This window comes from Chelmon rostratus, chromosome 18 (genome assembly GCF_017976325.1).
Source record: "Chelmon rostratus isolate fCheRos1 chromosome 18, fCheRos1.pri, whole genome shotgun sequence".
Taxonomy (NCBI): domain Eukaryota; kingdom Metazoa; phylum Chordata; class Actinopteri; order Chaetodontiformes; family Chaetodontidae; genus Chelmon; species Chelmon rostratus.
In genome coordinates, this window is record NC_055675.1 from 24,323,000 (window position 1) to 24,348,679 (window position 25,680).

Genomic DNA, 25,680 nt, shown 5'->3' on the forward strand with positions numbered 1-25,680 from the left:
GAACATTTTCTCACAGGTGCAAAGAAATAAAGAACAATTGCTGGTTTTCTGGGGATAAAACACAAAGTACTGCACTTTTACAGGTATTTATACTGAAGTATTTCCACTGTCTTTATACCTCACTACAAGTATTGTTTGTCTACAGTCATCAGTTCATCACTGGAACAGTTTCATCAGTGCAGGTTAGAAAACTTTTCATGAACTCAAACATAAACGACTAAAAGTGATGAAAAAAAAGTCAGAAAGCATCAACATTCAACATCCAGATTTTATTTTTTAGTCGTCAACAGATTAAATTCACCTTCAGATGAGCAGTTAGAGAAGTGACGGGGCTGGAGAGCACTGAGACGACGACACTGTCAAACTACAGAACATCAACATGCAGCTTCACCTCACCTGAAAACACACGACACCTTAATCATCGGTCAAAATGTTGCTTTATTTCTTTTTGTTTTCGTCTTTCTCTAAACTGAAGTCGCTTCCTCAGATGGAAATAAAGGCCTGTGCAGACCTGCGCCTTCGCTTCCTGATTTATCTGCTGTTTGTTTTCTCATTTCATCAAAGAATCTTTTCAAACGTCACTAAACTGAGAAAAGCTCGTTAACAGCATCTCCAGTCCAACACATAAAACAGGGAAAAGCTGAAAATCCCCACGCTGAGAAGAAACATTCAAAGCATCTCAACCCAAACTTCAGAATAAAAGCCTCCAGTTCTCAGCCTGAATCACAGATTTGTTGGTTTGACTCAAATAAAACAACGTTTTGTCTCACACAGAAACACGAACACTGAAAACTGACACGAGTGAATACTGATCAACACTTTAACATTCAGGTAATATTGTTTCTATTCTAGTCAAAAAACGATCAAACTAACAGAAAAGCCGATGATGTGATGAGATTCACGACGACACTGACGTCCACTTTGCTGTTTCTCATTATTTCTCCTCCACAGTCTGCCGGGTCACATGTCGAGTCTTTAGCCTCGAATAAGCTTCAGACTGAGATTTACTTTGTGAAATAAATTTAAATCCTACAATAAGATAAAACTTTATTTATCCCCAGCCGGGGAAATCTGGGCCTGTAAAATCAACATTTGTAAACCTGTGAAAGAACTGATTCAGAGCCAGTGAACCGTCAGAGCCAGACCTGATCAAACATCTGATCTGACGTCAGGTTCAGGTTCAAAGCACCAACAGAAAGCTCCACTTTATTTCACTCTCATCATTATTAGATTTTTCAGCTGTCGGCGGCTCTGCAGCTCAGTATTAGAGGAGGAAAACTGTCTCAACCACAAGGGGGCGCCACTGCGCACATCTCCAGTGAGTCTGGTTTTATATCTAACTGCTCCCTGTGAACTGCATCATGTATGACAGGGAGGCCACGCACATTTCCACCTTCTTTAAACTGAATACAGATCAGCTGTCAAGGTTTCCTGCTGCAGTTCTTTCAAAGTAAAAGCTCAGAGAGATCGGAGTCAGCGATCTGTTCCTGAACGTTTTCGGCTTCTCTGTTAACAGTTTTCAAGAAATCCAATATTTTCCCTTCAGGGACAGAAATGTTTAGTCACTCTCTGCAGGGAACCAAAAGACTCGACCTTTGACCCTTTGCTCTCGGTGCAGCTTCAGCTGAGATCTGCATCAGGAACTCTGACCCCCTGATATGAGTCAGCTGACGTTTATTTTTCCAATGAAACTAACATTAAATAATGATGTGACAAATGATTTGTGACGCTCTCGTGTTGTTTCGAGGACACGGCGATCATCACATCACAACAACAACATGCAGCACCTACCGACTACAGCTGTGAGCATGCAGCAAACAACCACCGAAGCCCCGACAGATCAACGACAGGATAAACTACGAGTCCACCAGCAGCCGCTCTTCACTCCTCACAGCCTCTCCTGACCGACACCTGATCAGCAGCTCGTACGTCGAGCAGGTAGAAATCTACCTACAAGTTCTGATCGGTTCAGAGGGCTGAAGGGCGGCTCCTGGTTCGACCCTCAGTGCTCTCCTGATCTTCGTGGATCACCGGGAGGTCACAGGATGCTCTCCCGCTCCTCGCCGAATGTGACAGTGTCAGAAGACACGGTGCAGATCTCCGGCGGGTCTCCGGGTTTCAGGCCCCTCTTCAGGTGGACCACGCGGACGTTCTCGTTGTTCGGCCCCGGCCGGGTGGCGCTGGTGGTGCTGGAGGTGCCGGTGGTCCCGGAGCTTGGGGAGATGATGACATCACTGGAGGAGGAGGAGGTAGGGTTGGAGGAGGAGGTGGAGCCCTCTGCAGGCGGGCGGGCGCGGTTGCCCTGCTGGGCGTTGGTGTTGTTGTTGAGGGTCACGTTGCTCGGCGTGCGGTTCAGATTGTAGCTCTTGGACGAGGGCCAGCTCTCCTCGGGGCTGCTGGCCAGCAGGCTGCACTGGTCTTCTGAGCAGATGGACATGCGGGCGACAGCTGGGTCCTGTAGGCCGCTGAGGCTGCTGGGAAGGCCTCGCTTCCTGGCCAGGCTCTCCTCGTCCAGCTCAATCAGGTTGGCCCTCTCCAGCTGCGACAGGTCCGCCTCTTCGTCCTGCAGCGAGTGGTTGGGTGAACTCTCGTTGGAACGCACTCCTGAGTCCGACGAGTCCTTCTTGTCCAACATGGCGTCTGACAGGTAGTCTTTACCCTTCAGTGCCAGTGAGCCGCCAGGAAGTTTGGGGTCGGCCACCTTCTTGCCATCTTTCAGCAGGGGAGCATTATCGGACTCTTCGGACTCCTCGTCGTCACTGGTCAGCTTCTGGTAGCGCAGCCCGCCACCGGCCTTCAGCTTCAGGTCGGCGGCGCCCTGGAACAGCCCACCCCTTTCAGCCGAGGTCTTGCGGGTCAACAGGGACTTGGAGGATCCGTGGTCGCCCTTCTCGTCCTCCTCTGTGATGGGGTCCAGAGCGTCACTGTTGGCTGAGAAGTCGGTGTTGTCTGCCGCCGGTTTGCCGCCGCTCCTCTTATTGAAGGATTTGCGTCCATCCTGATCACTGCCATCTTTGCTCTTGTCCTCTGATGATGATGTCATGAACTGCCCCGGCTGTGGTTGGACGGGCCTCTCTCCACTGCCACCACCCATCTCAAGCTGGGCCATCTGGGCGATGTACTCCTGGTAGGCGTTGCGGTACTCGGCCTGCTGCTTGTCCGTCAGCTTGCCGATGTCGTTGGAGGACTCCTGCGAGTTCAGGCTGGTCATGCTGGCGGTTCGGTGAGCGCCACCCTGAGGACAGAAGGAGCACAGAAGAAGAGTTTGAACTATCTGTCAATTATCAGTGACCGATCGACTAAATGTTGCATCATTTAATCTGTGTTCACATCAGTGATCTTCGTCTTCACTGAATGTTCATTGAATCATCTTCAGGATATTCAGGTCATCAGTTCAGTTCTCGACACTGACTGTTGAAGAATAACCCTTATCACAAACCTCGACATTAAATAAATCTGTTTCCTGTCTAACAGACCAATCAGCACAGCTGCAGAAATCCTTCTTCCTGTGAGTGTGTCCGTGGTTTATAGATGAAGTATTCTGATGCTGGTTTACCATCCACGGCACGTTTCCGTGTCTCGCCGGATCGTCCAGTCCCACGGTGCTCAGCTCCTCGAAGCTCAGGTTGAAGCTGTACATCGGTGAAGCATCCGTGTTGTCTGCGCCCGCGTGAGGCGGAGCCACCCCTCGCCTTCCCACCTCGGTGTGACCGCCCACCACGCTGCCTTGCTCGCTGGCAGTTTCCTCATGCAGGACCTGACTCTCGATGTGACGCATGTCCACAACCTGCAGCCAGGTGAGAAGACAGGTGAAGTTTAGACCTGTTAGAAGTCGACATCTGGAGAGTCTGAGGCCAAAGGTCTGAAATAAACTCGATTTTTTGTTATTACAAATAAACAAACAGATCTCTACTCCAGTCATTTTATAATCAGGATGTGCAGCGTTCAATCTAATTAGTGACCTTGTAATCAGTACTTTCCTAATGTTCAGGATTTCCTGTAACAACTTAGCAATTTCCATTCAAGACCATGAGATGTAGGTGAAAGCTCAAAATAAGCCAGTAAGAAAACTCTGAGTTGTGATTTTTCAAACTAACTGCAACACATTCAGTTTTTTATTGCAGCATTTTGGTTGATCTTTACATAATTGTAAAAAGAACAAGACAGAATGTTGCACGATGCTTTTGTTTAAAAGCACCTTTCAACCAAATGCTTCACGTCTTACCTGTCTAACCTGGAAAATAACCTGAAAGGTTTATTTTTAACAAAAGAAAATAAAAACGTAAGTTTGACCCAACTATGAAACAACCAGTGCTATAATCCTAATATAATCAATCATAAATCATAAAATTATCATGCTAACATTAGCATGATAATGTTTGCATGCTATGGTAACATTATCACTTACATTTAAGGTTTGATTGTAAAAACAAAATGAAATACGTTAAAAATATAAAAACATAACCTGTGGCAGAATCTTTGACATTACCAGAATATAGTATGGTCCTTCAGGTTAGCATGCTAATGTTAACATGTTGACATGCTAACATTTGCTAAACCAGAACAACCACAGACCGTCACCACACAAACATTTCTCTATCTGAAATGGATCTTTGTCTTTATTCCTAAAAGTCAAATCAGCATCTTGAAAACAGTCACAGCTTCACAGAATTAATCTATATGCAGACGACAGTAGATTATATTTTACTAATCCCATAACATGTCATAATCTGATCAACGGTTACAGGAAAGTTTATTCTACCAACTGATCCCAGTCCGACTGTTAAACTGCTAACCAAACACAATATTTTCTACAATCCAGCCTTTCTGCCTGTCCAGTCAACTCAAACCAATTTCACCAGCAATCACAAACAGACAGCCGATTGGTCAACACTGAACTGAAACTCTTTGGGTTTTTTTATTTTTAATTGAACAAAACAAGATATTGAAATATGTCAGTTTGTCTTTGGGAAACTGGAATCAACAATACAACTGTCACATTTTATGACCCAAACAATTAATACAGAAAATAATTGACAGATTAAAAGTTATTTTGACTTCACAGCAACACAGTTTATGGTTCATGGGTCATGATCTTCAACATGCTAACATTTAGTGTATTAGCTCCTTAGCTCCAGCGTACTTGATGTTGACATACAATGGCCTGATTCAGTGTTCTGTGGACCTACCATGGCTCTGAAGAGCTGCCAGTCTCCAAAGTTCATGCTCATCTCCTTCTTCAACTCGTCAATGTTACACTGAGACAAAACTCTGCCGTTAACGTTGGCCTAAAAACAAGGTGGAAAAAACTAAAATGAATTCAACACACAGAAACTTTTAGTCATTTAGTCTCATTTAACAGCTCCAGCCTCACAGGTGAACTCCGTGTCCAAACCGGTGTGAGGGCAGACTTCTTCACTGTGTGAAGTCATGTCACTGACCTTCCTGATGGTGGCGCTGTACTGTCCCATCATGCTCTGGTCGATGCCGTCGATCTGCCTCACGCGCTCACAGACGGCCTCTGTCGTCATGGAGCTGAGGAGCATGGCCGGAGCGCCCGACACCACGGAGGCCGAACCCTGAACACAAACACACACGTTTGGTTCTCAGGAAACTCTGCGGGACTGCCGAGATAAACAGGGAACAACGCAGGCAGAAGTTCTACTGAACTATAACGATATTAGTGATGTTTCTACTCTACAACGAGCACACAGAAGAGAAACGGACCAAAGAGACTAAGCTGAACCGTGGACTTCATGAAAACAGGAAATCACACTGCAAATAATGTTAAATGTTCTTCATGTCCACATCATTTATCAGTAGTAGTATCAGTAAAAATCCTTTTTCTTTCGTTGTTTTCACGACTTCTTCAGAAAATAACGTAATGTTGAGTTAACGAAGAGCGGAAGCTGTCCATCACATCGAGCATCAGCACTAATCAGCATGATCAGTATCAAATACAGATCCAGATTTCAGTTCAGATTCTTTGGCTTGTTTCTACACCTTTGATCCTGAACTCAAACTGATGCACTGATTAACACACTTTGTTTAAAATCAAGGGTAAAGAAAAGGAGAAGTCAGGAAGAGTTAAAACATGTTCATACTTCCTGCAAGAAGAAAACTGTATTTTATATTTAGATATATCTGTAATAACAGTGACTGTTGTTTCATTTGTTATTAATTTTTAACAGCATTTTTTACAGTGTGCAGGAGGGGACAAGGTGGGACACCTGTGTGATGGGGGAGGATGGGGAAGCTGTAGGGTTTTTGGGAAGGGGTCAAAGGTCAAAGGTCACTCTGAGCAGATCAAACATGTCCAACTCTAGTGAGGCTACAGGCTAGTCCAGGCAAGGTGCATGCTGGGAGCATTTCAGAGGGAGGCAGACTGAAAGGAGGACAGCAGAGAGGGAAGGAAGGAAGGAAGGAAGGAAGGAAGGAAGGAAGGAAGGAGGTGATGTTAGGGAGAGTTCAATACCTGCTTCCTTTTCAAAGATGAACCCTTATACTGCAGACAGACATAAGGACAGACAGACAGACAGACAGACAGACAGGCAGGTGAGGAATGAAACACAGCTGGAGAGAAAACATCTGGAAAACACAATGACTGACGAGCAGGACGCAGAGTGGGAATGATGGCTGGCAACACAAACTTTCATACAATAAAAACAAGTTTCAAAGTTCAGCACGGCCCCAGAAACCACAGAAGAAGAGACGAGTGGAGGAAGCGTCAGATGTCACAGCAGAAGAAGAACAAGAAAGGCAGAGACTCAAAGCTGGGGATGACGGGAAGGTTTTAAATCTTACAGGACCACCGGAATCAACAATAATAAAGAATAAAATTCTCTGAAGGACAAAAATCAATTCACTCAACATGATGAGATACAAAAAAAAGCTTTGTTTTTGGCTCAAAATTCTACGATCATAACTTAAATTTTTACTGAACATTGATTCTTAAATGTGAATATTTCGGCATTTTTTTGACACACATTATAATAAACAGAATATTCTGGGGTTTTGGACTTCTGGTCACAGATGAATAAATGATCCTGTATTATCATCTTGATTCTATTACTATCATTCAGAGGGTTTTATTTCCATACATCTTATGCTCTGCATTGTCTTTATTCTATTTTCATCCTTACTATAATTATTATGACTTCAATTAATCATATTACTATTATCTTGTTTAACTTTCCCTGTTTTTGTGTTCGTTCTGTGTTTTTACGAGAGCTGCTTTAATTTGTCTGAAACGTGCGATAGAAATAAAGTTTATTATTGTTATTATTATTATTATTATTGTGATGAATCATTAGCTGGAGCCCCCAGTTTGACTTGACATCTCATAACTGTCACTTATTGTTATTAGTAAGTTTTTTTTTATTTTGATCAAAGTTTTCATTCTTTTTAAAATTTTGTCGTTAATGAGCTTCCATACAAACCTGACTAATAGAGAAACAAATACTAGAAATATTGTTCAAATAAAATGAGAAACAACTGTTTTATTATTATTTATTATTATTTATCCTTATTTTAGCAGAATTTAGGAATCAAAAGTTAAATCTAGTTCATGTGAAATAAATTTTAAAAAGGTAAAAACGAATCATGTGGAAAATATTTATTAAGAGCTTTATTTTCTTTATCTATTCATCTCGTTCATTTTTATATTTGCACATAAATCAGATTTGGTCGTCCACACGCTGCTCGTTCCTTTATTCACTCACTTCATGAATAATTCAGACGGATCAATAATAAGACAAAAACAATAAAAACATCACACGATGAGCTTCAATCATTAAACAGCTACTTTGAGTTCAACAGTTCTCAAACATTCAGGACAGGATGTGAAACACGTGCAGGTATTCAGGTGTTTGTTGTACTTACAGGTGCGGCTGAGACGTCCCGAATGAAGGAGGTTTTAGGTGGTGGGCGTAGGTGAAATTGTGATAGGTAGGAGGAGGCCATGAGTGGGCGTGGCAGCTGGTAAAGGTGATGGGGGAAATATGGCTGAGGGGGGGAAAATCAAAATAATGCTCATGGAGACGCTTCAACATCAAACAAGAAGGCGGCAACTTAAAGAAACAGCAAATCACTGCAGACAAACAGCCTGAACTTCCAGCAGCTTCCTGAACCCGTTTGTGACACGTCTGTGGTTTATTCTGCTCATCAAACACTGACGACCTAACGTCTGATCCTGAGCAAACCCACAGCAGACTGTCCATATTCTGCCTGGCTGCGAGGCTCCGCGTGGACCACCTGCGCTGACGTGAACATGTCTGAGTGCAGACACGCAAAGTTGTAGAAACAAAACTGCATGTATGTTCCCCGTCTGCATCCATGTTTGGAATATATCGACAAGGGCAGCAGTTTCCCCCTGCTTCCAGCCTTTGTGCTAAGCTAGGCTAAACACAGCCAGGATTTCTCAACAAAGTTGAGACCAGCTGATTGGTTCTCTGAAGACGGCAGAGATTCACTGTAAAACACAGACGGCTGTAAATTAAATCAAACTGAGTGTAAAATGACAGAAAACACAAATAATAAAAGAAACTGAACCAGGTGAGCAGCCATGTGATGGTGATGATGACATCACATCGTTACCTACCATTCAGCCAATCAGGTGAGACGACGGTGCTTCAGGGACTTGCTGAAAAGTTAGGACTAACAAAACCTGAAAGCTGAATCTCAGAACTCACCTGTCACCACGCCATTGAACTGACATCATCAGGTGTCTGTGGGCGGAGCCTGTACTCACCCTGTTGTAGAAGGGGTGCTGTGGTCCGGCCATGCCGCTGTAGTAGCTGCTGTGAGGCTGTGGGGAGACGATGCCCCCTGCTGGCTGGTTGAAGGGTCCACTGAAGGAGGCAGAGGGCGAGCACGCCGACGACACCTGAGAGTACACCGAGGTGGGGCGGGGCTGGGCCTCCTGCAGGGGGAGGGGCGGGTACGTAACCCCGCCCATATTCATTTGCTCCCGGGCAGCACGAACATCTGGATCAGAGAGAGAAACATCTGGATCAGAGAGAGGAAACATCTGGATCAACATCTGGATCAGAGAGACAACATCTGGATCAGAGAGGAAACATCTGGATCAGAGAGAGAGGGGAAACATCTGGATCAACATCTGGATCAGAGGGAGAAACATCTGGATCAGAGAGAGAGGAAACATCTGGATGAACATCTGGACCAGAGAGACAACATCTGGATCAGAGAGAGGAAACACCTGGATCAGAGAGGGGAAACATCTGGATCAGAGAGAGAGAGGAAACATCTGGATCAGAGAGATAGAGGAAACATCTGGATCAACATCTGGATCAGAGAGAGAAACATCTGGATCAACATCTGGACCAGAGAGAGAAACATCTGGATCAGAGAGACAACATCTGGATCAGAGAGGGGAAACAACTGGATCAGAGAGAGGAAACATCCGGATCAGAGAGGGGAAACATCTGAATCAGAGAGACAACATCTGGATCAGGGAGAGAAACATCTGGATCACACATTTGGATCAGAGAGACAACATCTGGTTTAGACAGAGACAACATCTGGATCAGAGAGGAAACATCTGGATCAGAGAGACAACATCTGGTTTAGACAGAGACAACATCTGGATCAGAGAGGGGAAACATCTGGATCAGAGAGGAAACATCTGGATCAGAGAGAGAAACATCTGGATAAGAGAGAGAAACATCTGGATCAACATCTGGACCAGAGAGACAACATCTGGATCAGAGAGGGGAAACATCTGGATGAGAGAGAGAGGAAACATCTGGATCAGAGAGAGCAAGACAACATCTGGATCAGAGAGAGAGAGGAAACATCTGGATCAAACATCTGGACCAGAGAGAGGAAACGTCTGGATCAACATCTGGATCAGAGAGACAACACCTGGATCAAGGAGAGCAGTATTATTATTAGCTACCTGCTATGATCTCCCTCAGTTTGGGGTCCAGGTTGACGGTGCAGGGCAGGAAGGTCCGGATGTCTCTGGCCGTCAGGACGGGCGTCCTTGACGACAGAAAGACCTCGAAGCTGCGAACGTCTCCGTCGATCTCCAGCAGAGGCTCCACGTCTTTAGTGGTCGGGATGTTCTTGGACACTCTGAGAGAGAAAACAGTGAAGTGTGACACTCATGTTGCTGGTTGAAGGAAATTCTGTGACATGTGATCAGATCTGGTCTGAATTCAGTTTGACTGAAGCTGGAGATAAAGCAGATTATGTTATCTCTGATATTTAAAGACACATCAGTCGGGATGACGTGATGGATGTGACCTCTGACCTCTCGTAGATGGTCTTGAGCATGGCCTGGTCTGGGACTCCGTCGGTCTCCTCCAGGTACAGGATGAGCCAGGATGTCCTGTAGGGCCACTGCTCCGTCAGGTTGATCCACGACGCCAGACGGTCCCAGTTAAAGCTGATCTGATTGGCTCGCAGAAGGCGGCCTGCACACATGAAGAGGAAGAGGAAGTTTCTCAGTTTATTCTGGTTCCACTTGTTGAACCGGTCGTTTGTAGAGATGCAGATCAGACAACGGCTGAGCCACGGACCTGTGACAGACACGATGTTCAGCAGCCTCCTCATTGTCTGCGGGCTGATGTCACTGAACCAATCCTCCGTCACCATCAGCTTCGTCAGGTCGAACGACATCTGACGCGTCACCGAGCGCTGCACCTGACGGCGCCGGTACGTGTCCTGAACACACACGGGTCGCACGATCAAACAGTCATCGGCAAATACTGAGACGGATCGATCGATCGATCGACTAAAACAAGCTGCTGCTTTCTGGTTTCTGCAGATTTGGTTTTCTCTACTTTCTCACAAAGATACGACAGATGTTAGAAACAAGCTGAGCGAGCGGCTCTGAACCAGCAGCTGGATTTAACTTCATCACAGCAAACATCAAAGAGTTTATAACAAAGTGATGAGCTGCTTTCATCTGGTCGAATTTAACAGGAAACAGCAGCTGTGACACACACACACACACACACACACACAGCCACACACACACACACACACACAGCCACACACACACACACACACACACACACACACACTCACACACACACACACACACACACACACTCACACACACACTCACACACACTCACACACACAGAACCACACACACACACACACACAGACACACACACACACACACTCACACACACACACACTCACAGAGCCACACACACACTCACACACACACACACAGAGCCACACACACACACACATACACACACAGAGACACACACACACACACACACACACAGAGACACACACACACACACACACATACACAGAGCCACACACACACAGAGACACACACACACACACACACACACAGAGACACACACACACACATACACAGAGCCACACACACACATACACACACACAGAGACACACACATACACACACACACATACACAGAGCCACATACACACACACACTCACACACACACACTCACACACACACACAGAGCCACACACACACACTCACACACACACAGACACACACACACAGAGCCACACACACACACACACACACACACACTCACACACACACACTCACACACACACACAGAGCCACACACACACACTCACACACACACAGACACACACACACACACACACACACACACTCACACACACTCACACACACACACAGAGCCACACACACACACTCACACACACACTCACACACACACACACACACACTCACACACACACACACACACACACACACTCACACACACACTCACACACACTCACACACACAGAGCCACACACACACACACACACACAGACACACACACACACACACACTCACACACACACACACTCACAGAGCCACACACACACTCACACACACACACACAGAGCCACACACACACACACATACACACACAGAGACACACACACACACACACACACACAGAGACACACACACACACACTCACCCTGCGGTTGAGCGTCGTCTTGCTGCCAAACTTGGTTAATTCTCCCAAACTGTGCTGAGACAGTTTCCTGTCCAACTCCTCATGCCAACCTGCAGACACACACACACACACACACACACACACACACACACACACACACACTCTGTTGTATGGATGGAAACACACACTCTGTCCAAAGATGATTAAACCGGACTCTGACGTGGTCTTCACTTCTTTTCAGAACAGAAGACTTGGTGAGACGGACATTTTTGACCCCTCACATTTATCTTGGGGTCCCTTCGGGGGTTCCTGCCCTCAGGTTGGGTACCCGTGTACCCTTTAACAGACACATCACTCCACTGGCTAACCCTATTGTGTAGTATTCACAGTGATGTTACCTATCGTCATGGTTACCTTCAGCGTTGGCGGCGTCCCCGTTAGCCGGCGCAGAGGCACACATCTTCTTGGCGCTGGAGAGTCCTCTGCTGTTGAGGAAGACGGGCAGATGGACGATGTTCCTCATGTAGTCGTGTCCGTTGATGTTGGAGTCTCTGAGGACGCTGTTCAGGTTCTGGTTGATGGCTTTGATGATGATGTGAGGGTCGCTGGCAAAGATGGAGATGAAGGGGCCTTTGGAGAACAAGACCCTCACCTGCAGGACAAACACCGATGAAGATCATCTCTGACTGCTGCTGAAAAACCAACAAACCACCCCTCTCTGCTGATTCATGCAGAGCAGGACTCAGACCAGGATGTGCAGGCGTCAGGTGGAAGGAGAACTGTGTGTGTGTCACGGCTGTGGCAGCAGTAAGAAATGAACTGGACATGGTTAGCACAAGCTAACGAGCTAACAAACAAACAGCACTGAGTCTATTTGTGACTGGTCCATGTACAGTCCAGTCCAGTCCAGCTGAGTCCAGTCAGGTTCAGTCCAGCTGAGTCCAGTCAGGTTCAGTCCAGCTGAGTCCAGTCAGGTTCAGTCCAGCTGAGTCCAGTGTGGGTTTGGTCTCTATGGGTCCACTGATGGTTAAATTACAGACTCTGCTCATGTAATAATGGACAGATGATGATCATCTTTTGTTTATCAGGTGAAATGATTCTGAAACAACGACCATCAGAGCGATCATACATATGATGCAGAGCAGCTTGGTGTGTCTGTTAACTTTGTCTGAAACTTTCCAAACACGTCTGTTTTTTACTCAGTTTGCGAGCTTTAGGGTTAGATTTGAGTGCTCAAGTGACCGTGATGTCATTTTTCAAAATAAAAGATTTTTCAACATAAAAGATCATTCAGACTCAGACGATAAATAAAACAGAAATTATTAATTGATCCACGGACCGGTACCAGTCCACGGCACAGGGATTGGGGATTGCTGTGTTAGAGACAGGTCTTTATCTGTAGTTTCCCCTGTTCTGACTTCCTGTTTCACATTAAAAGTCCTGCAGCACTCTTTCCTGGAGGGCTTTTACTTTGACTGTTCTGTCTCATTGATGGTGTAATGTTGATGGAGAGGATCAGCGAGTTATATCAGTTATCAGTGACTCCCTGTTAATCTATTTATTCTAACTTTATAAAGACTAAAAATGTGTTTTTCTCATTCATTGGTCGACCAGTTTTAAAACATAATTCCTTTTAAATCGACAAGAACTGGAATCTTTCCGTTCCAGTGAACATCGTCTCCTCACCGTGTCGAGCATCTGCAGAACCTTGTCCTGTTCACACGAGTCCAGGCCGTCGATGACGACCGCCAGCCTCGTCTGATGCTGCGTGAAGCTGTCGATGGTCTTCGCCATCCTCGCCATCAGCTCCACCTCGTTCTTCAGCACCTGCAGGACGACAGGGGGGTTCACATTGGACTGTTTCCTGTGTTTTGAACACATATCCTACGCCTGCTTCAAAATAAAAGCCTCGGGCTGCTTCACAGATCCAAAGCTTTTAATGTGAAGCAGCAGGAAATCAGCTGTTACATGACTGATCACCTCATTTCCTCTGTGTGACAGTTACTGCCCCCTGCAGGCAGACAGCAGTAACTACAGATGCAGTGAAGCTGAGAAAAAAGGCTGGGGGTCAGAAAAGTCTTCATGATTTCAGTTTGTATCTTTTTTGGTCGATGATTTCACCCCTAAAATCGACCAATGAACCCACACCAGCTGGGTCTGTGTTCAGTCCTGTCACAGCAGAATGTCCCTTTAAACCTCACCTTCATGAAGCCTTCGCTCTTCAGCTTGTGCATCCTGTTGGCGGCGCCGTGCAGCCGCTTCCTCTGGGAGTTCAGCACCGAGTCGGTCACCTGCCACCACGTCCTGCAGTTCAGCAGCAGAGCCAGACCCACCACGCTGCCGATGGCGATCAGAACGGCGTTCACCGTCCGGTTCTCGCCGTCCACCTTAAAGATGGCCAGCAGCGCCATGCCGGTGAGCAGGCAGGACAGCACCAGGACGAAGATGATGAAGGACGGGATGCAGCACGTCTTCTTCCACTTCCTCTTACCTGAGATGACGAGCAGAGAGGAAGAGCTCAACTGTTGAGTGAGTGTGTGTGTGTCTCTGTGTGAGTGTGTGTGTGTGTGTGTGAGTGTGTGTGTGTGTGTGAGTGTGTGTGTGTTTGTGTGTGTGTGTGTGTGTGTCTCTGTGTTAGTGTGTGTGTGTGTTACCCTGCGTCTCCTCGGTTTTAAACACTCTGAACAGACGTGTGGCGAGGAAACCGAACTCTCTCTCGCAGGCGTCGGACAGCGTGGCGATCATCTCTGCCATTGACGTTTCTCCGCCCACGCTCGACAGACGGTTGTAGTCCGTGAACAGGAACCTGCGGGAAGATGTGATGACATCAGCGTGACATCATATCCACTGAAGATGTGAAGGACTGAAGTGATTCATCACATGATGTGTTTTTCCCCCTGAATTGATCTTCCTCTGCGCTCTGATCACAGATCAGCAGCGTTACCTGACAGGTAGAGCTCTGGTGCTCTGCTCCGGCAGCTCCAGCGGGTTCACAAACATCAGCTTCAGCAGCAGCTCCAGATACCCGATGTGACGGGCCAGACGGGTGCTGAGCAGCCACGCCCAGTTCCAGCTCTCCCCCTCCCGACGGCCGCCGAAGTACACCACCACTGAGGGGACAGGAAAACTTTATTAACACACCATCTCTGACAGGGCAGGGAAACTTTATTAACACACCACTGAGGGGACAGGGAAACTTTATTGACACACCACTGAGGGGACAGAGAACAGACTCCTGCACCCCCTCAGTCTGAACGCTGTGTGAACTCACCGAAGAAGAGGTAGAGCAGAGCCAGCAGGCTGAGGGAGACTGCCATGGCGAGTTTGGGGTCGACGGTGAAGCCGAGGACGACGGCAATGGAGCCGCAGAGCAGCAGAGACAGGAAGACGACAAGCCAGGAGAACTGAAACAGCGGCTCGATCTGCTGACCGGCAAATGTCTTCATCTCATCTGAGGAGGAAGAGGAGGAGGAGCGTTAGCATGCGTGTGTTTATGTGTGTGTGAGTGTGTTTCTGTGTGTGTGTTTCTCTCTCTTTGTGTGTGTGTGTGTGTGTGTGTTTCTGTGTGTGTGTGTGTGTGTTTCTCTCTCTGTGTGTGTGTGTGTGTGTGTGTTTCTCTGTGTGTGTTTCTCTGTGTGTGTTTCTGTGTGTGTGTTTCTCTGTGTGTTTTTGTGTGTGTGTGTTTCTCTGTGTGTTTTTGTGTGTGTGTTTCTCTCTGTGTGTGTGTGTGTGTGTGTGTGTGTGTGTGTGTGTGTGTGTGTGTGTGTGTGTGTGTGTGTGTGGACTCACCCTCCAGCTTCTTGAGCAGGAAGGACTTGCCGCTGCCCCACTGAGCGTACAGACCCACACAGATGGGGGGCTGCATGGTGGGTTCACTCAGGATGTCAGCCAGTGCAGAGCTGTACAGATCGTAACCCAGCATGTCCCCGTCTGACTCTGTGGGGGACAGGTGACCTGCAGACACATCACAGGTGTGTGCTGTTACTCAGCTCACCTGGCTGAAACTCACACTGACATGAACATAAACATTGAGGACACGTATCATCTTCACGCCGCTCTGCAAGAACAGTCTGAAGAACCTACGAGCTCCAAAGATCTGCGTGAGGATGCTCTTCTGGTGGCTGCAGTCGATGTTGTACGGCGTCTCCCCGGCCTTGTTGGGGCGGTACAGCAGGCGGCCATCTTTGGGGTTTCTGAGGAGGAGCTCGGCCAGGCGGCGACTCCGCCCGCGGATGGCGATGTGGAGGGGCGTGTCTCCTTTCTGGAGAAACAGGAAGTGAGTATTTAAGTGAAATGTGATTCCTGCCAACGTGAGAGGTTAAATAATATGACTCCACCAACACAGAAGAAGAGACACAAGATGACTCCAGTTAGTCCAGTTAATTACGTCATCTCACCTTCTGCATGTAATTAGATTACTCTGACTTGAGTACCTGGACTGTATGAACTGATGAGTGTCATGGTGGAATAGAGTCCCTTCACGTCTGATCTCATTCTGTTCATCCTCACTCACCTGTCACTCAGCTGACCTGTCACTCAGCTGACCTGTCACTCAGCTGACCTGTCCAGGTCAAGGTCATGTGACTCTGGATACAGACTGTATCTTTGCCATCATCATTTAGACACGCTGTGATGTCTCTGTTGATCTGTTCATTTACTTCCTGTTTTGGGGGAACCTTTGATTCTGGGCCATAAACTAGACTTTACAGACTTTACACAAAGAAAGCTTTTATTTTGAAACTTCACAGTTTTAAGTCATATGAACTCTTTGAATGAGTCTTTATTGTTCTCACCTTGTCGACGGCCGACACTTTAGCTCCTTTATCGAGCAGCAGCTCCACGATCTCGATGTTCCTCATCTTGGTGGCTTTGATCAGAGGAGTCTCTCCGTCCTAAAACAGGAAGCATCACACACAATGTCACAACTTCTGCCCCCAAACATCTGTATGTGTAACATCTGGACCACAACAGCAGCTCCGAACACGACCAAACACTGATTCATAAATGACAGCGAGCAGGGGTGCAGACACCCCTGCTATCGTATCCCAACACTCCTGTATGACTCATATGAAACACTGCAGATGATGTCAGTCAATAAGCAGGTGTAATCTGCCAGGTGTGTCAGGTGTGGTGAGGTCTCACCTTGGTGCAGGTTTCAGTGTCAGGGTTACACTGCAGAATGTCTCTCACCATGGTGGCATTTCCTTTCTCCACAGCCCAGTACAGAGCTGTTTTATTCTCCTGGAAACACAGCAGAGTGAGACATCAGCTCATTCCTGTACTGTCACAGTGCTGCTCTGACCGCTGACGCTGAATATACTACTACTACTACTACTACTACTACTACAGTATTACTCTATAAGAGGGGACGAGGTCTGGTTGTTAGCAGGGCTGAAAATCAAAGAGGAAGAAAGAAGAAACCATCAATATCATTCAAGAAACCTGACATGAGCTAGCGTAGCTTAGCATCAGGACAGTCACTTCACGTCACGTTATCTTAAAATAAGTTATTATCTGATTTAATGAAGATGGAACTTGACTGGGGTTTGTGCTGCTCTGGATGCAACATTAAAGTCGTCCGTCGGTCACATGACTGTTTCGGCGGTTGTTTTTAGAGACGCTAACAGACCTTCAGCCTCTGCAGCACCTGAGCTACGTTCACAGTTAGCCTGCGGTCCTCACCTGTCCTCTGATGTCGATGTCGGCATACTTATGCAGCAGAGCCCTGACGATCTCCACGTGACCCCCCCTCACTGCTCCGATCAGCACTGTGTCGCCACTCTGTAACACACACACACACACACACACACACACACACACACACACAGAGGATGGTAGTGAGATTTCTGGTCTTCCTCAGGTGAAGGTGAGTGTGAGCACACCTGTATGTGAAGACGAGCTGTGACGTCACATCATCAGAGAGGAGGAAATGTCTGACTGTACATATTCTCCCCTCACAGGTGTCTGAACTACCTGCATGTTCAGTGTTTGTGTGAGCAGCGGCGCCCTCTGCTGGCTGTAAAGCTGCACTGACTAAAGCTTCAGCAGCAGATCATTTAAAAACACCTCTCCATCAGAAACTGTCACAGCTTTCTGTCACGTGATGTGAGATGTCTGAGGAACAGCGTCTCACCCGGTCGGGGATGTTGACGTAGGTCCCTGCGTCCAGCAGGTCCTGGACGATCTCAGTGTAACCCTCCTTGGCGGCGATCATCAGCGCCGTGTTTCCATCTTTGTCGGTCATGTTGACGTTCGGGTTTCTCTTCAGCAGCTCCTTCACGACGTCGGTGTAGCCGCCCTTCACCGCCACGATCAGCGCGGTCATCGAGTTCTGAACAGACCACACAGACAGCTTCAATTATACTGAAACTGATCCTGAGGTAACCACGGCGATGATAGCTGTGTGCTCATACCGCCCCCTCCTGGTCCACGTCGGCCCCGTTCTCCAGCAGGTGCATCACACAGTCAAAGTGTCCTTTCCTGGACGCCCAGATCAGAGGAGTGGTCCCATACTGCCACACAGACACACACACACACACACACACAGATACACACACACACACACACACACACACACACACACACAGAAACACACACACACACACACAGACACACAGAGAAACACACACAGACACACTCTTTAAGTTTAAGTTACAGTTCGGTATCGCTGTTAACATCCAGACTGGTTTTCAAAAGACAAAACAGATTTCAGGTTCAGTCTGATGATGAAACGACTCCAGCAACTTCCTACATTTATTCTTGTTGTTGTGTTGTTATTGTGTTGTAGTCGTCGTGTTGTCTCATTGTTTTGTTCTTGTTGTGTTGTCATGTTGTTGTTGTTGTGTTGTTGTTGGTTTGCTGTTGCTGTGTTGTGTCATTGTTTGGTTGTTGTTGTGTCGTCGTTGTGTTGTAGTTGTCGTGTTGTCTCATTGTTTTGTTCTCGTTGTGTTGTCATGTTGTTGTTGTTGTTGTGTTGTCATGTTGTTGTTGTGTTGTCATGTTGTTGTCATGTTTTTGTTGTTGTGTTGTCATGTTGTTGTTGTTGTTGTGTTGTCATGTTGTTGTCATGTTGTTGTTGTTGTGTTGTCATGTTCTCGTTGTGTTGTCACGTTGTTGTTGTTGTGTTGTCTCATTGTTTTGTTCTCATTGTGTTGTCATGTTGTTCTCGTTGTGTTGTCATGTTGTTGTTGTTGTGTTGTCATGTTGTTGTTGTGTTGTCATGTTGTTGTTGTTGTTGTGTTGTCATATTCTCGTTGTGTTGTCATGTTGTTGTTGTTGTGTTGTCTCATTGTTTTGTTCTCGTTGTGTTGTCATGTTGTTCTCGTTGTGTTGTCATGTTGTTGTTGTTGTGTTGTCTCATTGTTTTGTTCTCGTTGTGTTGTCATGTTGTTCTCGTTGTGTTGTCACGTTGTTTTTGTGTTGTTGTCATGTTGTTGTTGTTGTGTTGTCTCATTGTTTTGTTCTCATTGTGTTGTCATGTTGTTGTTGTTGTGTTGTCATGTTGTTGTTGTTGTTGTGTTGTCATATTCTCGTTGTGTTGTCATGTTGTTGTTGTTGTGTTGTCTCATTGTTTTGTTCTCGTTGTGTTGTCATGTTGTTCTCGTTATGTTGTCATGTTGTTGTTGTTGTTGTTGTTGTGTTGTTGTCATGTTGTTGTTGTTGTGTTGTCATGTTCTCGTTGTGTTGTCACGTTGTTGTTGTGTTGTTGTCATGTTGTTGTTGTTGTGTTGTCTCATTGTTTTGTTCTCGTTGTGTTGTCATGTTGTTGTTGTTGTGTTGTCATGTTGTTGTTGTTGTGTTGTCATGTTGTTGTTGTTGTGTTGTCATGTTCTCGTTGTGTTGTCATGTTGTTGTTGTTGTGTTGTCATGTTGTTGTTGTTGTGTTGTCATGTTGTTGTTGTTGTGTTGTCATGTTCTCGTTGTGTTGTCATGTTGTTGTTTTGTGGTGTTTCAGCTCTTCACCTTGTCAGAACAGTTGACTTTAGCTCCGTTGTGCAGCAGCAGTTTGACGATGTCGGCGTGTCCTCGACCTGCAGCCCAGATGATCGGATACACACTGTACTGCTGTGAGACAGACAAAATATTATTTATTATGTATTAATTGTGTTATAAACTATTTGTGTGCATTAATTCTTATTATTTTAACAATAACTGATAATACATTATGAATAATTATCACAATCTATCATATTAGAATCTTCTCTACCTGCTGGACTCCATAAGAGCACTTTATACAGAACGCTAGAAACAAACGTGCACATCGTGGTCACTGAGAGTGTGTGTGTGTTTGTGTGTGTGTGTGTGTGTGTGTGTGTGTGTTACCTGTCCTGTAGTGTTGGGGTTAGCTCCATGCTCCAGCAGCAGCTTGGTGACGTCCATACGGCCTTTGTAAGCGGCCCACATCAGAGCCGTCCAGCCTCCCTGAACCACACACACACACACACACGCACACACACACACACACACGCACACACACACACGCACACACACACGTTATGACATTGTGACAGGAAGCTCTTACAGCTGACACAACATGCACATAAAAACCAAACGTAGCTTCAAACAGGCTACACACAGAGAGCGAAGCCAACACTTCGACCTTCCTGTCTGAAGCGGCCGACCTATAACTGATCAACGATCAATGACTCAAACCAATGATCCAGACTGTCCCTGAGCCACACTGAAGTAAAAATACATTTACCATTGATTAATAAATCCAGATCACAAACAGCTTTAGTTCTGAGTCAAGCAGTTAAAGCTCCAGTGTGGAGAGTTAAAGGTTGGCTGATTATGATATCTGAATTTAATATCATACTTGTGATCAATCACCTGACAATAAGATTAGTGGTTTCTTTATATCGATATGATGAACGGGTTCGAGTGGAAACGTTTTGAACGAGCTGGTTTAGAACGCACACTGAACTATGAATGAATGTCTCTCTGCAGGACACTCGGGCTGAGCTGGAGACTCCGTGTGTGTCTGTCTGAAAGATCAGTCGTCAATACTCGGATCATCACCATGTCTCTGTGTTCGATGTAGGCGCTGTTCTCCAGCAGCTCCTTCACCACGTCCACGTGACCTTCTTTAGCTGCGCTGATCAGAGCCGACCAGCAGTCCTGACAAAGAGCAGAGAGAGACACGTTACCATGGAAACAAGCCGTCACCGAGAGACCCGACGATTAGCTCCGTCTGTCGCCTGGCAACCACAGCGTCAGAGGCGCAGAGGTTCAGAGAGAAGCGCGGAGAGGGAGGAGAGGGATCCACGTTCACGACGTGTTGAAATAAACACAACGGCGGCATGTTTTCAAGCTGTGAAGCAGAGAAGCAGGAGGGTCAACGCAGCAGCTGGCGCCTCAGCGCCTTTGATTTACTCACCACGTCGTCCAGGTTGACGTTGGCTCCTCTCCTGATGAGCTCCTGGACGATCTCCAGGCTGCCCTGCTCCGCCGCCAGCATGAGAGGGGTCTGACCGTTCTGCCAACAAGGCAACAGACCACAAAAACATGTGAGAACCGAATCAGGGAAGAAACAAACACTGAGAAGACGAACAGGACGAAACGCACAGATCTGTGCGGAATAAACCCAAAGAGAAAATGAATAATATGGACCTGACAGAAACACAAGAGTATAAATTCTATTTAACATAATAAAAGAAATAAATAAAAGGAAAAACACGACTAGAGGGACTAAAATAAAGATGGAACATCCAGAGTTTGATTCAACTAAAATCAGGAAGGACGGATTTGATTAAAAATGACTAAAATGAACTGAACTGGCGACTGTGAAAATGACGAGCACGGCTCAGTAAATCGATCAGAGAAGATCTGGAAACAAATGTAAGAACGATAAACGTTTGGAAACACGTACGTCGCTGCGTCCGTCCACCTCCTTGAAGCGGTCCAGGTGAGCTTTGAGAGCAGCCAGGTTCTCCTCCTCCACGTAGCTGAACAGGTTCTGGATAGCCAGAGTGGTCATCTTGATGGACGTGGTGGTGTCCATGTCTGCCGTCTGTCTCTACGCCCCCTAGTGACAGGAGACGGCAGGACAAGCTCACCCTTTACGAGCTGCAGCATTAAAGTGACGAACACGTGATCCTGTTACCTTCAAACATGAAATATATTCTGCTGTTTTTATACTTTTGTACTTCAGGAACATTTGAGTTACACGAGTATTTTCAGACTGCAGTACTTCTTCCAGTCCTGAGGTAAACACAGTCACAAACAACACACCACTGATGTCGTTTCTTCTTGTCTCTTGACATTTTAATGACCTTTCCTCTAGCACCACCCTCAGGACAAACCCCACATGTTCAGCTCCACTGCTGTCAGTCACGTTTCTGCGTTATTAATATGACAGTGAAGTGGTGGGTGCCGGGGGGGGGGCGGTTTAACTGCACATGATATTTAAATCCTCCTTCAGATGGCAGAGATCCAGACCGGCGGACTGAAGTCTGATCTTCAACAGCAGCTTCCTTTAATGTCACAGCCCTGAACTGACCTCAGATCAGCATGCACGCATTTCTCCGGGCTCTGCTGGACGACTGATATCACTTCAATAAACTGGGAGACGATGGAGGTGGTGGCGCGCCGCCTCAGACCGGTGTCGGATTTTCCTGTCGCTATGGAAACACTGCCAGCCAATCATCATCAGCTCCCCTCCAGAGACATTTAACGTCTAATCAGCAGCCTTGAGGAGAGGTTCACGGCACTACCCACAAGCCTCATGGAACCAATCAGAGGAGCAGCCGTCACCACGGAAACAGTCTCCTGCCAGTCACACTGCTGTTCATGAGCAAACTGTGTGACATCAGGCCAGCTGCACCAATCAGCCAGTCAATAATCAATCAGTATTTATTGGTTTTCATGGATCTTCCGATCATTAAGACCTGAGCAGAGTCTCATCAGACTTTCAGAATCTTCTAGTTTCATCATTTTCTGCTTGTGACTAATTCAAATAAATGAGTGAGAGTTGACAAAGAGCACAGCTGATCACAGCAGTGCAGGTTTTCTCTTTGAGTCTCTGTCTGGAAACTCTGCAGGAAAATTAAAAGACCATCAAATGAAAATGTTACCAACAGCAAACTGAAGCAGTCTGTCTGTGTGTGTGTGTGTGTGTGTGTGTGTGTCTCTGTGTGTGTGTGTCTCTGTGTGTGTGTGTCTCTCTGTGTGTGTGTGTGTGTGTGTGTGTGTGTGCAGTAAATAGAAACACATTCCTGCTCGGACAGAAACTCAACAGCTGACAATGAGAGTTCAGGAAGCAGATCTGAGATCAGCTGACTCTGATTCATACGTTAATTATTGGTTATTGATTAGTTGGACTCAGGTGTTTCTATTGACGGGCTGCAGGTGGAGGCTCTCAGGTGGATTCAGGTGTTTCTTCATTCATCAGTTTGAATTAACTGAGAATGATCTTCTTGTATTTTCTGTCCTGTTGTGTTTCGTCCTCGTTGGGTTTTATTGTGTGTTTCTAATGAGCCGAGTAGCGCAGTTATCTTCGTTATCTTCGTTATCTTCGTTATTGTTATCTGTTTCTCCTGTTCAGCAAACATTTTATAAAATGACCTGGAATATAACGGTGCAAAGATTGTCTTCATTATCACAGCTTTAGGCTTAAAATAAATTAAATTCATTATTTATTACTATTATGCTGAAGATATGTTGCGATTATTTTAGGTGTTTTAATACATATTAAACGGTATTAACAGTTGAATTAAAGTGACGGACATTTTCAGTGATATCAAAATAAACAGAACTGACGTTTGCAGCAGTTTCAGGTTAAATTCACTTTCACAGCTTCTCTCCAGCCTCTGAGACAGAACGAGGCCCCGCCCTGTGCGTTACCAACATGTTATTATTGACCCGTCATTATTAACATGTCATTATTAACCTGTTATTATTGACATAATATTATTAACATGTCATTACTAACATGTCATAATTAACGTGATATTAACATGTCATTATTAACATGTTATTATTAACATGTTATTATGAACATGTTATTATGAACATGTCAATATTAACATAATATTATTAACAGGTCATTATTAACACGTCATTATGTACAGGTCATTATTAACAGGTCATTAATTACATGATATTATGAACATTATATTATGAACATGTCATTATTAACATGATATTATTAACATGTCGTTATTAACATGTCATTATTAACACGTTGTTATTTAATGGACATTACTGACATGTCATTATGAACATGATATTATTAACAGGTCATTATTAACATGTCATTATGAACATGATATTATTAACAGGTCATTATTAACATGTCATTATTAACATGTCATTTTTAACACGTTGTTATTTAATGGATATTATTAACATGTCATCAGCAGCAGCTCTCACAGTCAGTCGGCTGTTAGCTTGTTGTTGGATAACCTTGGAGCTTCGAACAGGATTCAGTGATTTACAGCCTGCAGTCATTCAGCGAACACACAGACATCAAACTGACCCGACTCATCATCAAATTAACGCTTTTGTCGGCCATGACGTCACCGATATCAAACAAATAACCGATAGTTTGATTTATTCTGCTTGATTCCAGGACGGGACAAGTGTCAATCAAATATTCATCGATGACAGCAGAGGATGCTGACGGCAAAAACCGAAGAAAAAGAACCGATTTTACCTTCAGAAGAGAATCAGATCCGGTTTCCGCGCTTCGGGTTCGGGTGCAGCCAGGTCCCGGTGCCTGTTGTTCGGCGGGTTTATCTGCGTTTCCTCGGCCTGTTTTCGGATGGCAGCCTGAGCTTATTCTCCATCCGTGACAACAGCGGCCATCTTTGATTAGAACAACCGAGCAGACAGCCAGCCAACCACAGCCCTCCGCTGCGTCAAGCGCGCCAAAATCACTTCCGTTCACTGCGGTCAAAATAAAAGCATGCACAGCGACTGCTCAAGTTAGGTCAAGCAAATCAACGATTTTCCAGGAAAATTGCCATTTTGGATGATTAGTCTGCTAATCCTCATCTCCAACAAGAGCCTGACTATCACACCAAATTTACTGGACTTCATTCATACTCATATTTTGTTTTGCTTTCACCGAACCAATCAGCACAAGCTGCATGGTAACTTATTTTGTAGGTGTTGCGCCTGATGATCACTTTCCGGACTGCTACAAATGTTTTTTGTGTCAGTGTCAGAAAACACAGACGAAATGCCTCCACAGACCAAACCAAAAATATCCAACTTATAACTCAATAAGAGAAAGACAGAGAGTAATCATGGAAGGAAGCTGGGAGGAGGATTTTTTTTATAGGAATCCTGTAAATATTGTAAATACTGTCTAACACTATGCCACAGTTACTCTAAACACAACATGTGAGAATACTTTGTTTTTTAAACAAGTATTTGTCATCTTCTTGTTGGTTTTAATGATCTGCTTCTGTGTCACATCAGAATATTTGTTCCTTGAATCGAGCTGGCTTCAGTTCTTTGACCACATGTTCTGGAGAGTCAGCTTGTTGTCGGTGGAGTAAACACAATGACTTATTAACAGTGCAGCAGAGTGTGAGGAGGAACTATGTTCAGCCTGCTCCAGGATCAGTTTATTAGAGTTTAAAGTGCAGGGAGTGTATCATAGGCCAGCTCTTATCTTCCTGTCTCACCCAGCCAAAGTACAGGTCCACTGTGTCTCAGCTCCATATTACACCCAGGTGGAGTCCCGCCATGTGTGGAGAGTCAGTAGTCTCTGTGTTATTATTCCCAGCTAAACCGTCCCTCCAT

The 25,680-nt window shown here is 45.7% G+C and overlaps 1 protein-coding gene across 5 annotated transcripts; it reads right to left on the reverse strand.

Annotated features, from left to right (window-relative positions):
* Positions 1–256: 256 nt before the first annotated feature.
* On the reverse strand, positions 257–24,725 carry kidins220b (kinase D-interacting substrate 220b). 5 transcript variants are annotated; one of them, XM_041958100.1, is made up of 30 exons: positions 24,584–24,725; positions 21,800–21,955; positions 21,308–21,406; positions 20,950–21,048; positions 20,254–20,352; positions 19,894–19,995; positions 18,345–18,443; positions 18,065–18,262; positions 17,614–17,712; positions 17,074–17,172; positions 16,725–16,823; positions 16,015–16,192; positions 15,721–15,885; positions 15,203–15,382; positions 14,876–15,041; positions 14,586–14,737; positions 14,133–14,422; positions 13,618–13,758; positions 12,346–12,583; positions 11,953–12,041; positions 10,542–10,686; positions 10,274–10,436; positions 9,917–10,095; positions 8,750–8,985; positions 7,887–8,004; positions 6,476–6,513; positions 5,442–5,579; positions 5,190–5,288; positions 3,557–3,787; positions 257–3,235 (listed from the first exon to the last, which is right to left on the reverse strand). In XM_041958100.1, the coding sequence occupies exons 2-30, from the start codon at positions 21,929–21,931 to the stop codon at positions 2,039–2,041; spliced, it is 5,268 nt and encodes a 1,755-aa protein (XP_041814034.1). In that variant the 5' UTR covers positions 21,932–21,955; positions 24,584–24,725; the 3' UTR covers positions 257–2,038. The 5 variants fall into 5 exon arrangements, with proteins under 5 accessions (XP_041814034.1, XP_041814031.1, XP_041814030.1 ...); XM_041958097.1 differs by lacking the exon at positions 6,476–6,513 and having other exon boundaries at positions 7,882–7,977; XM_041958096.1 differs by lacking the exon at positions 6,476–6,513 and having other exon boundaries at positions 7,882–8,004.
* Positions 24,726–25,680: the final 955 nt, after the last annotated feature.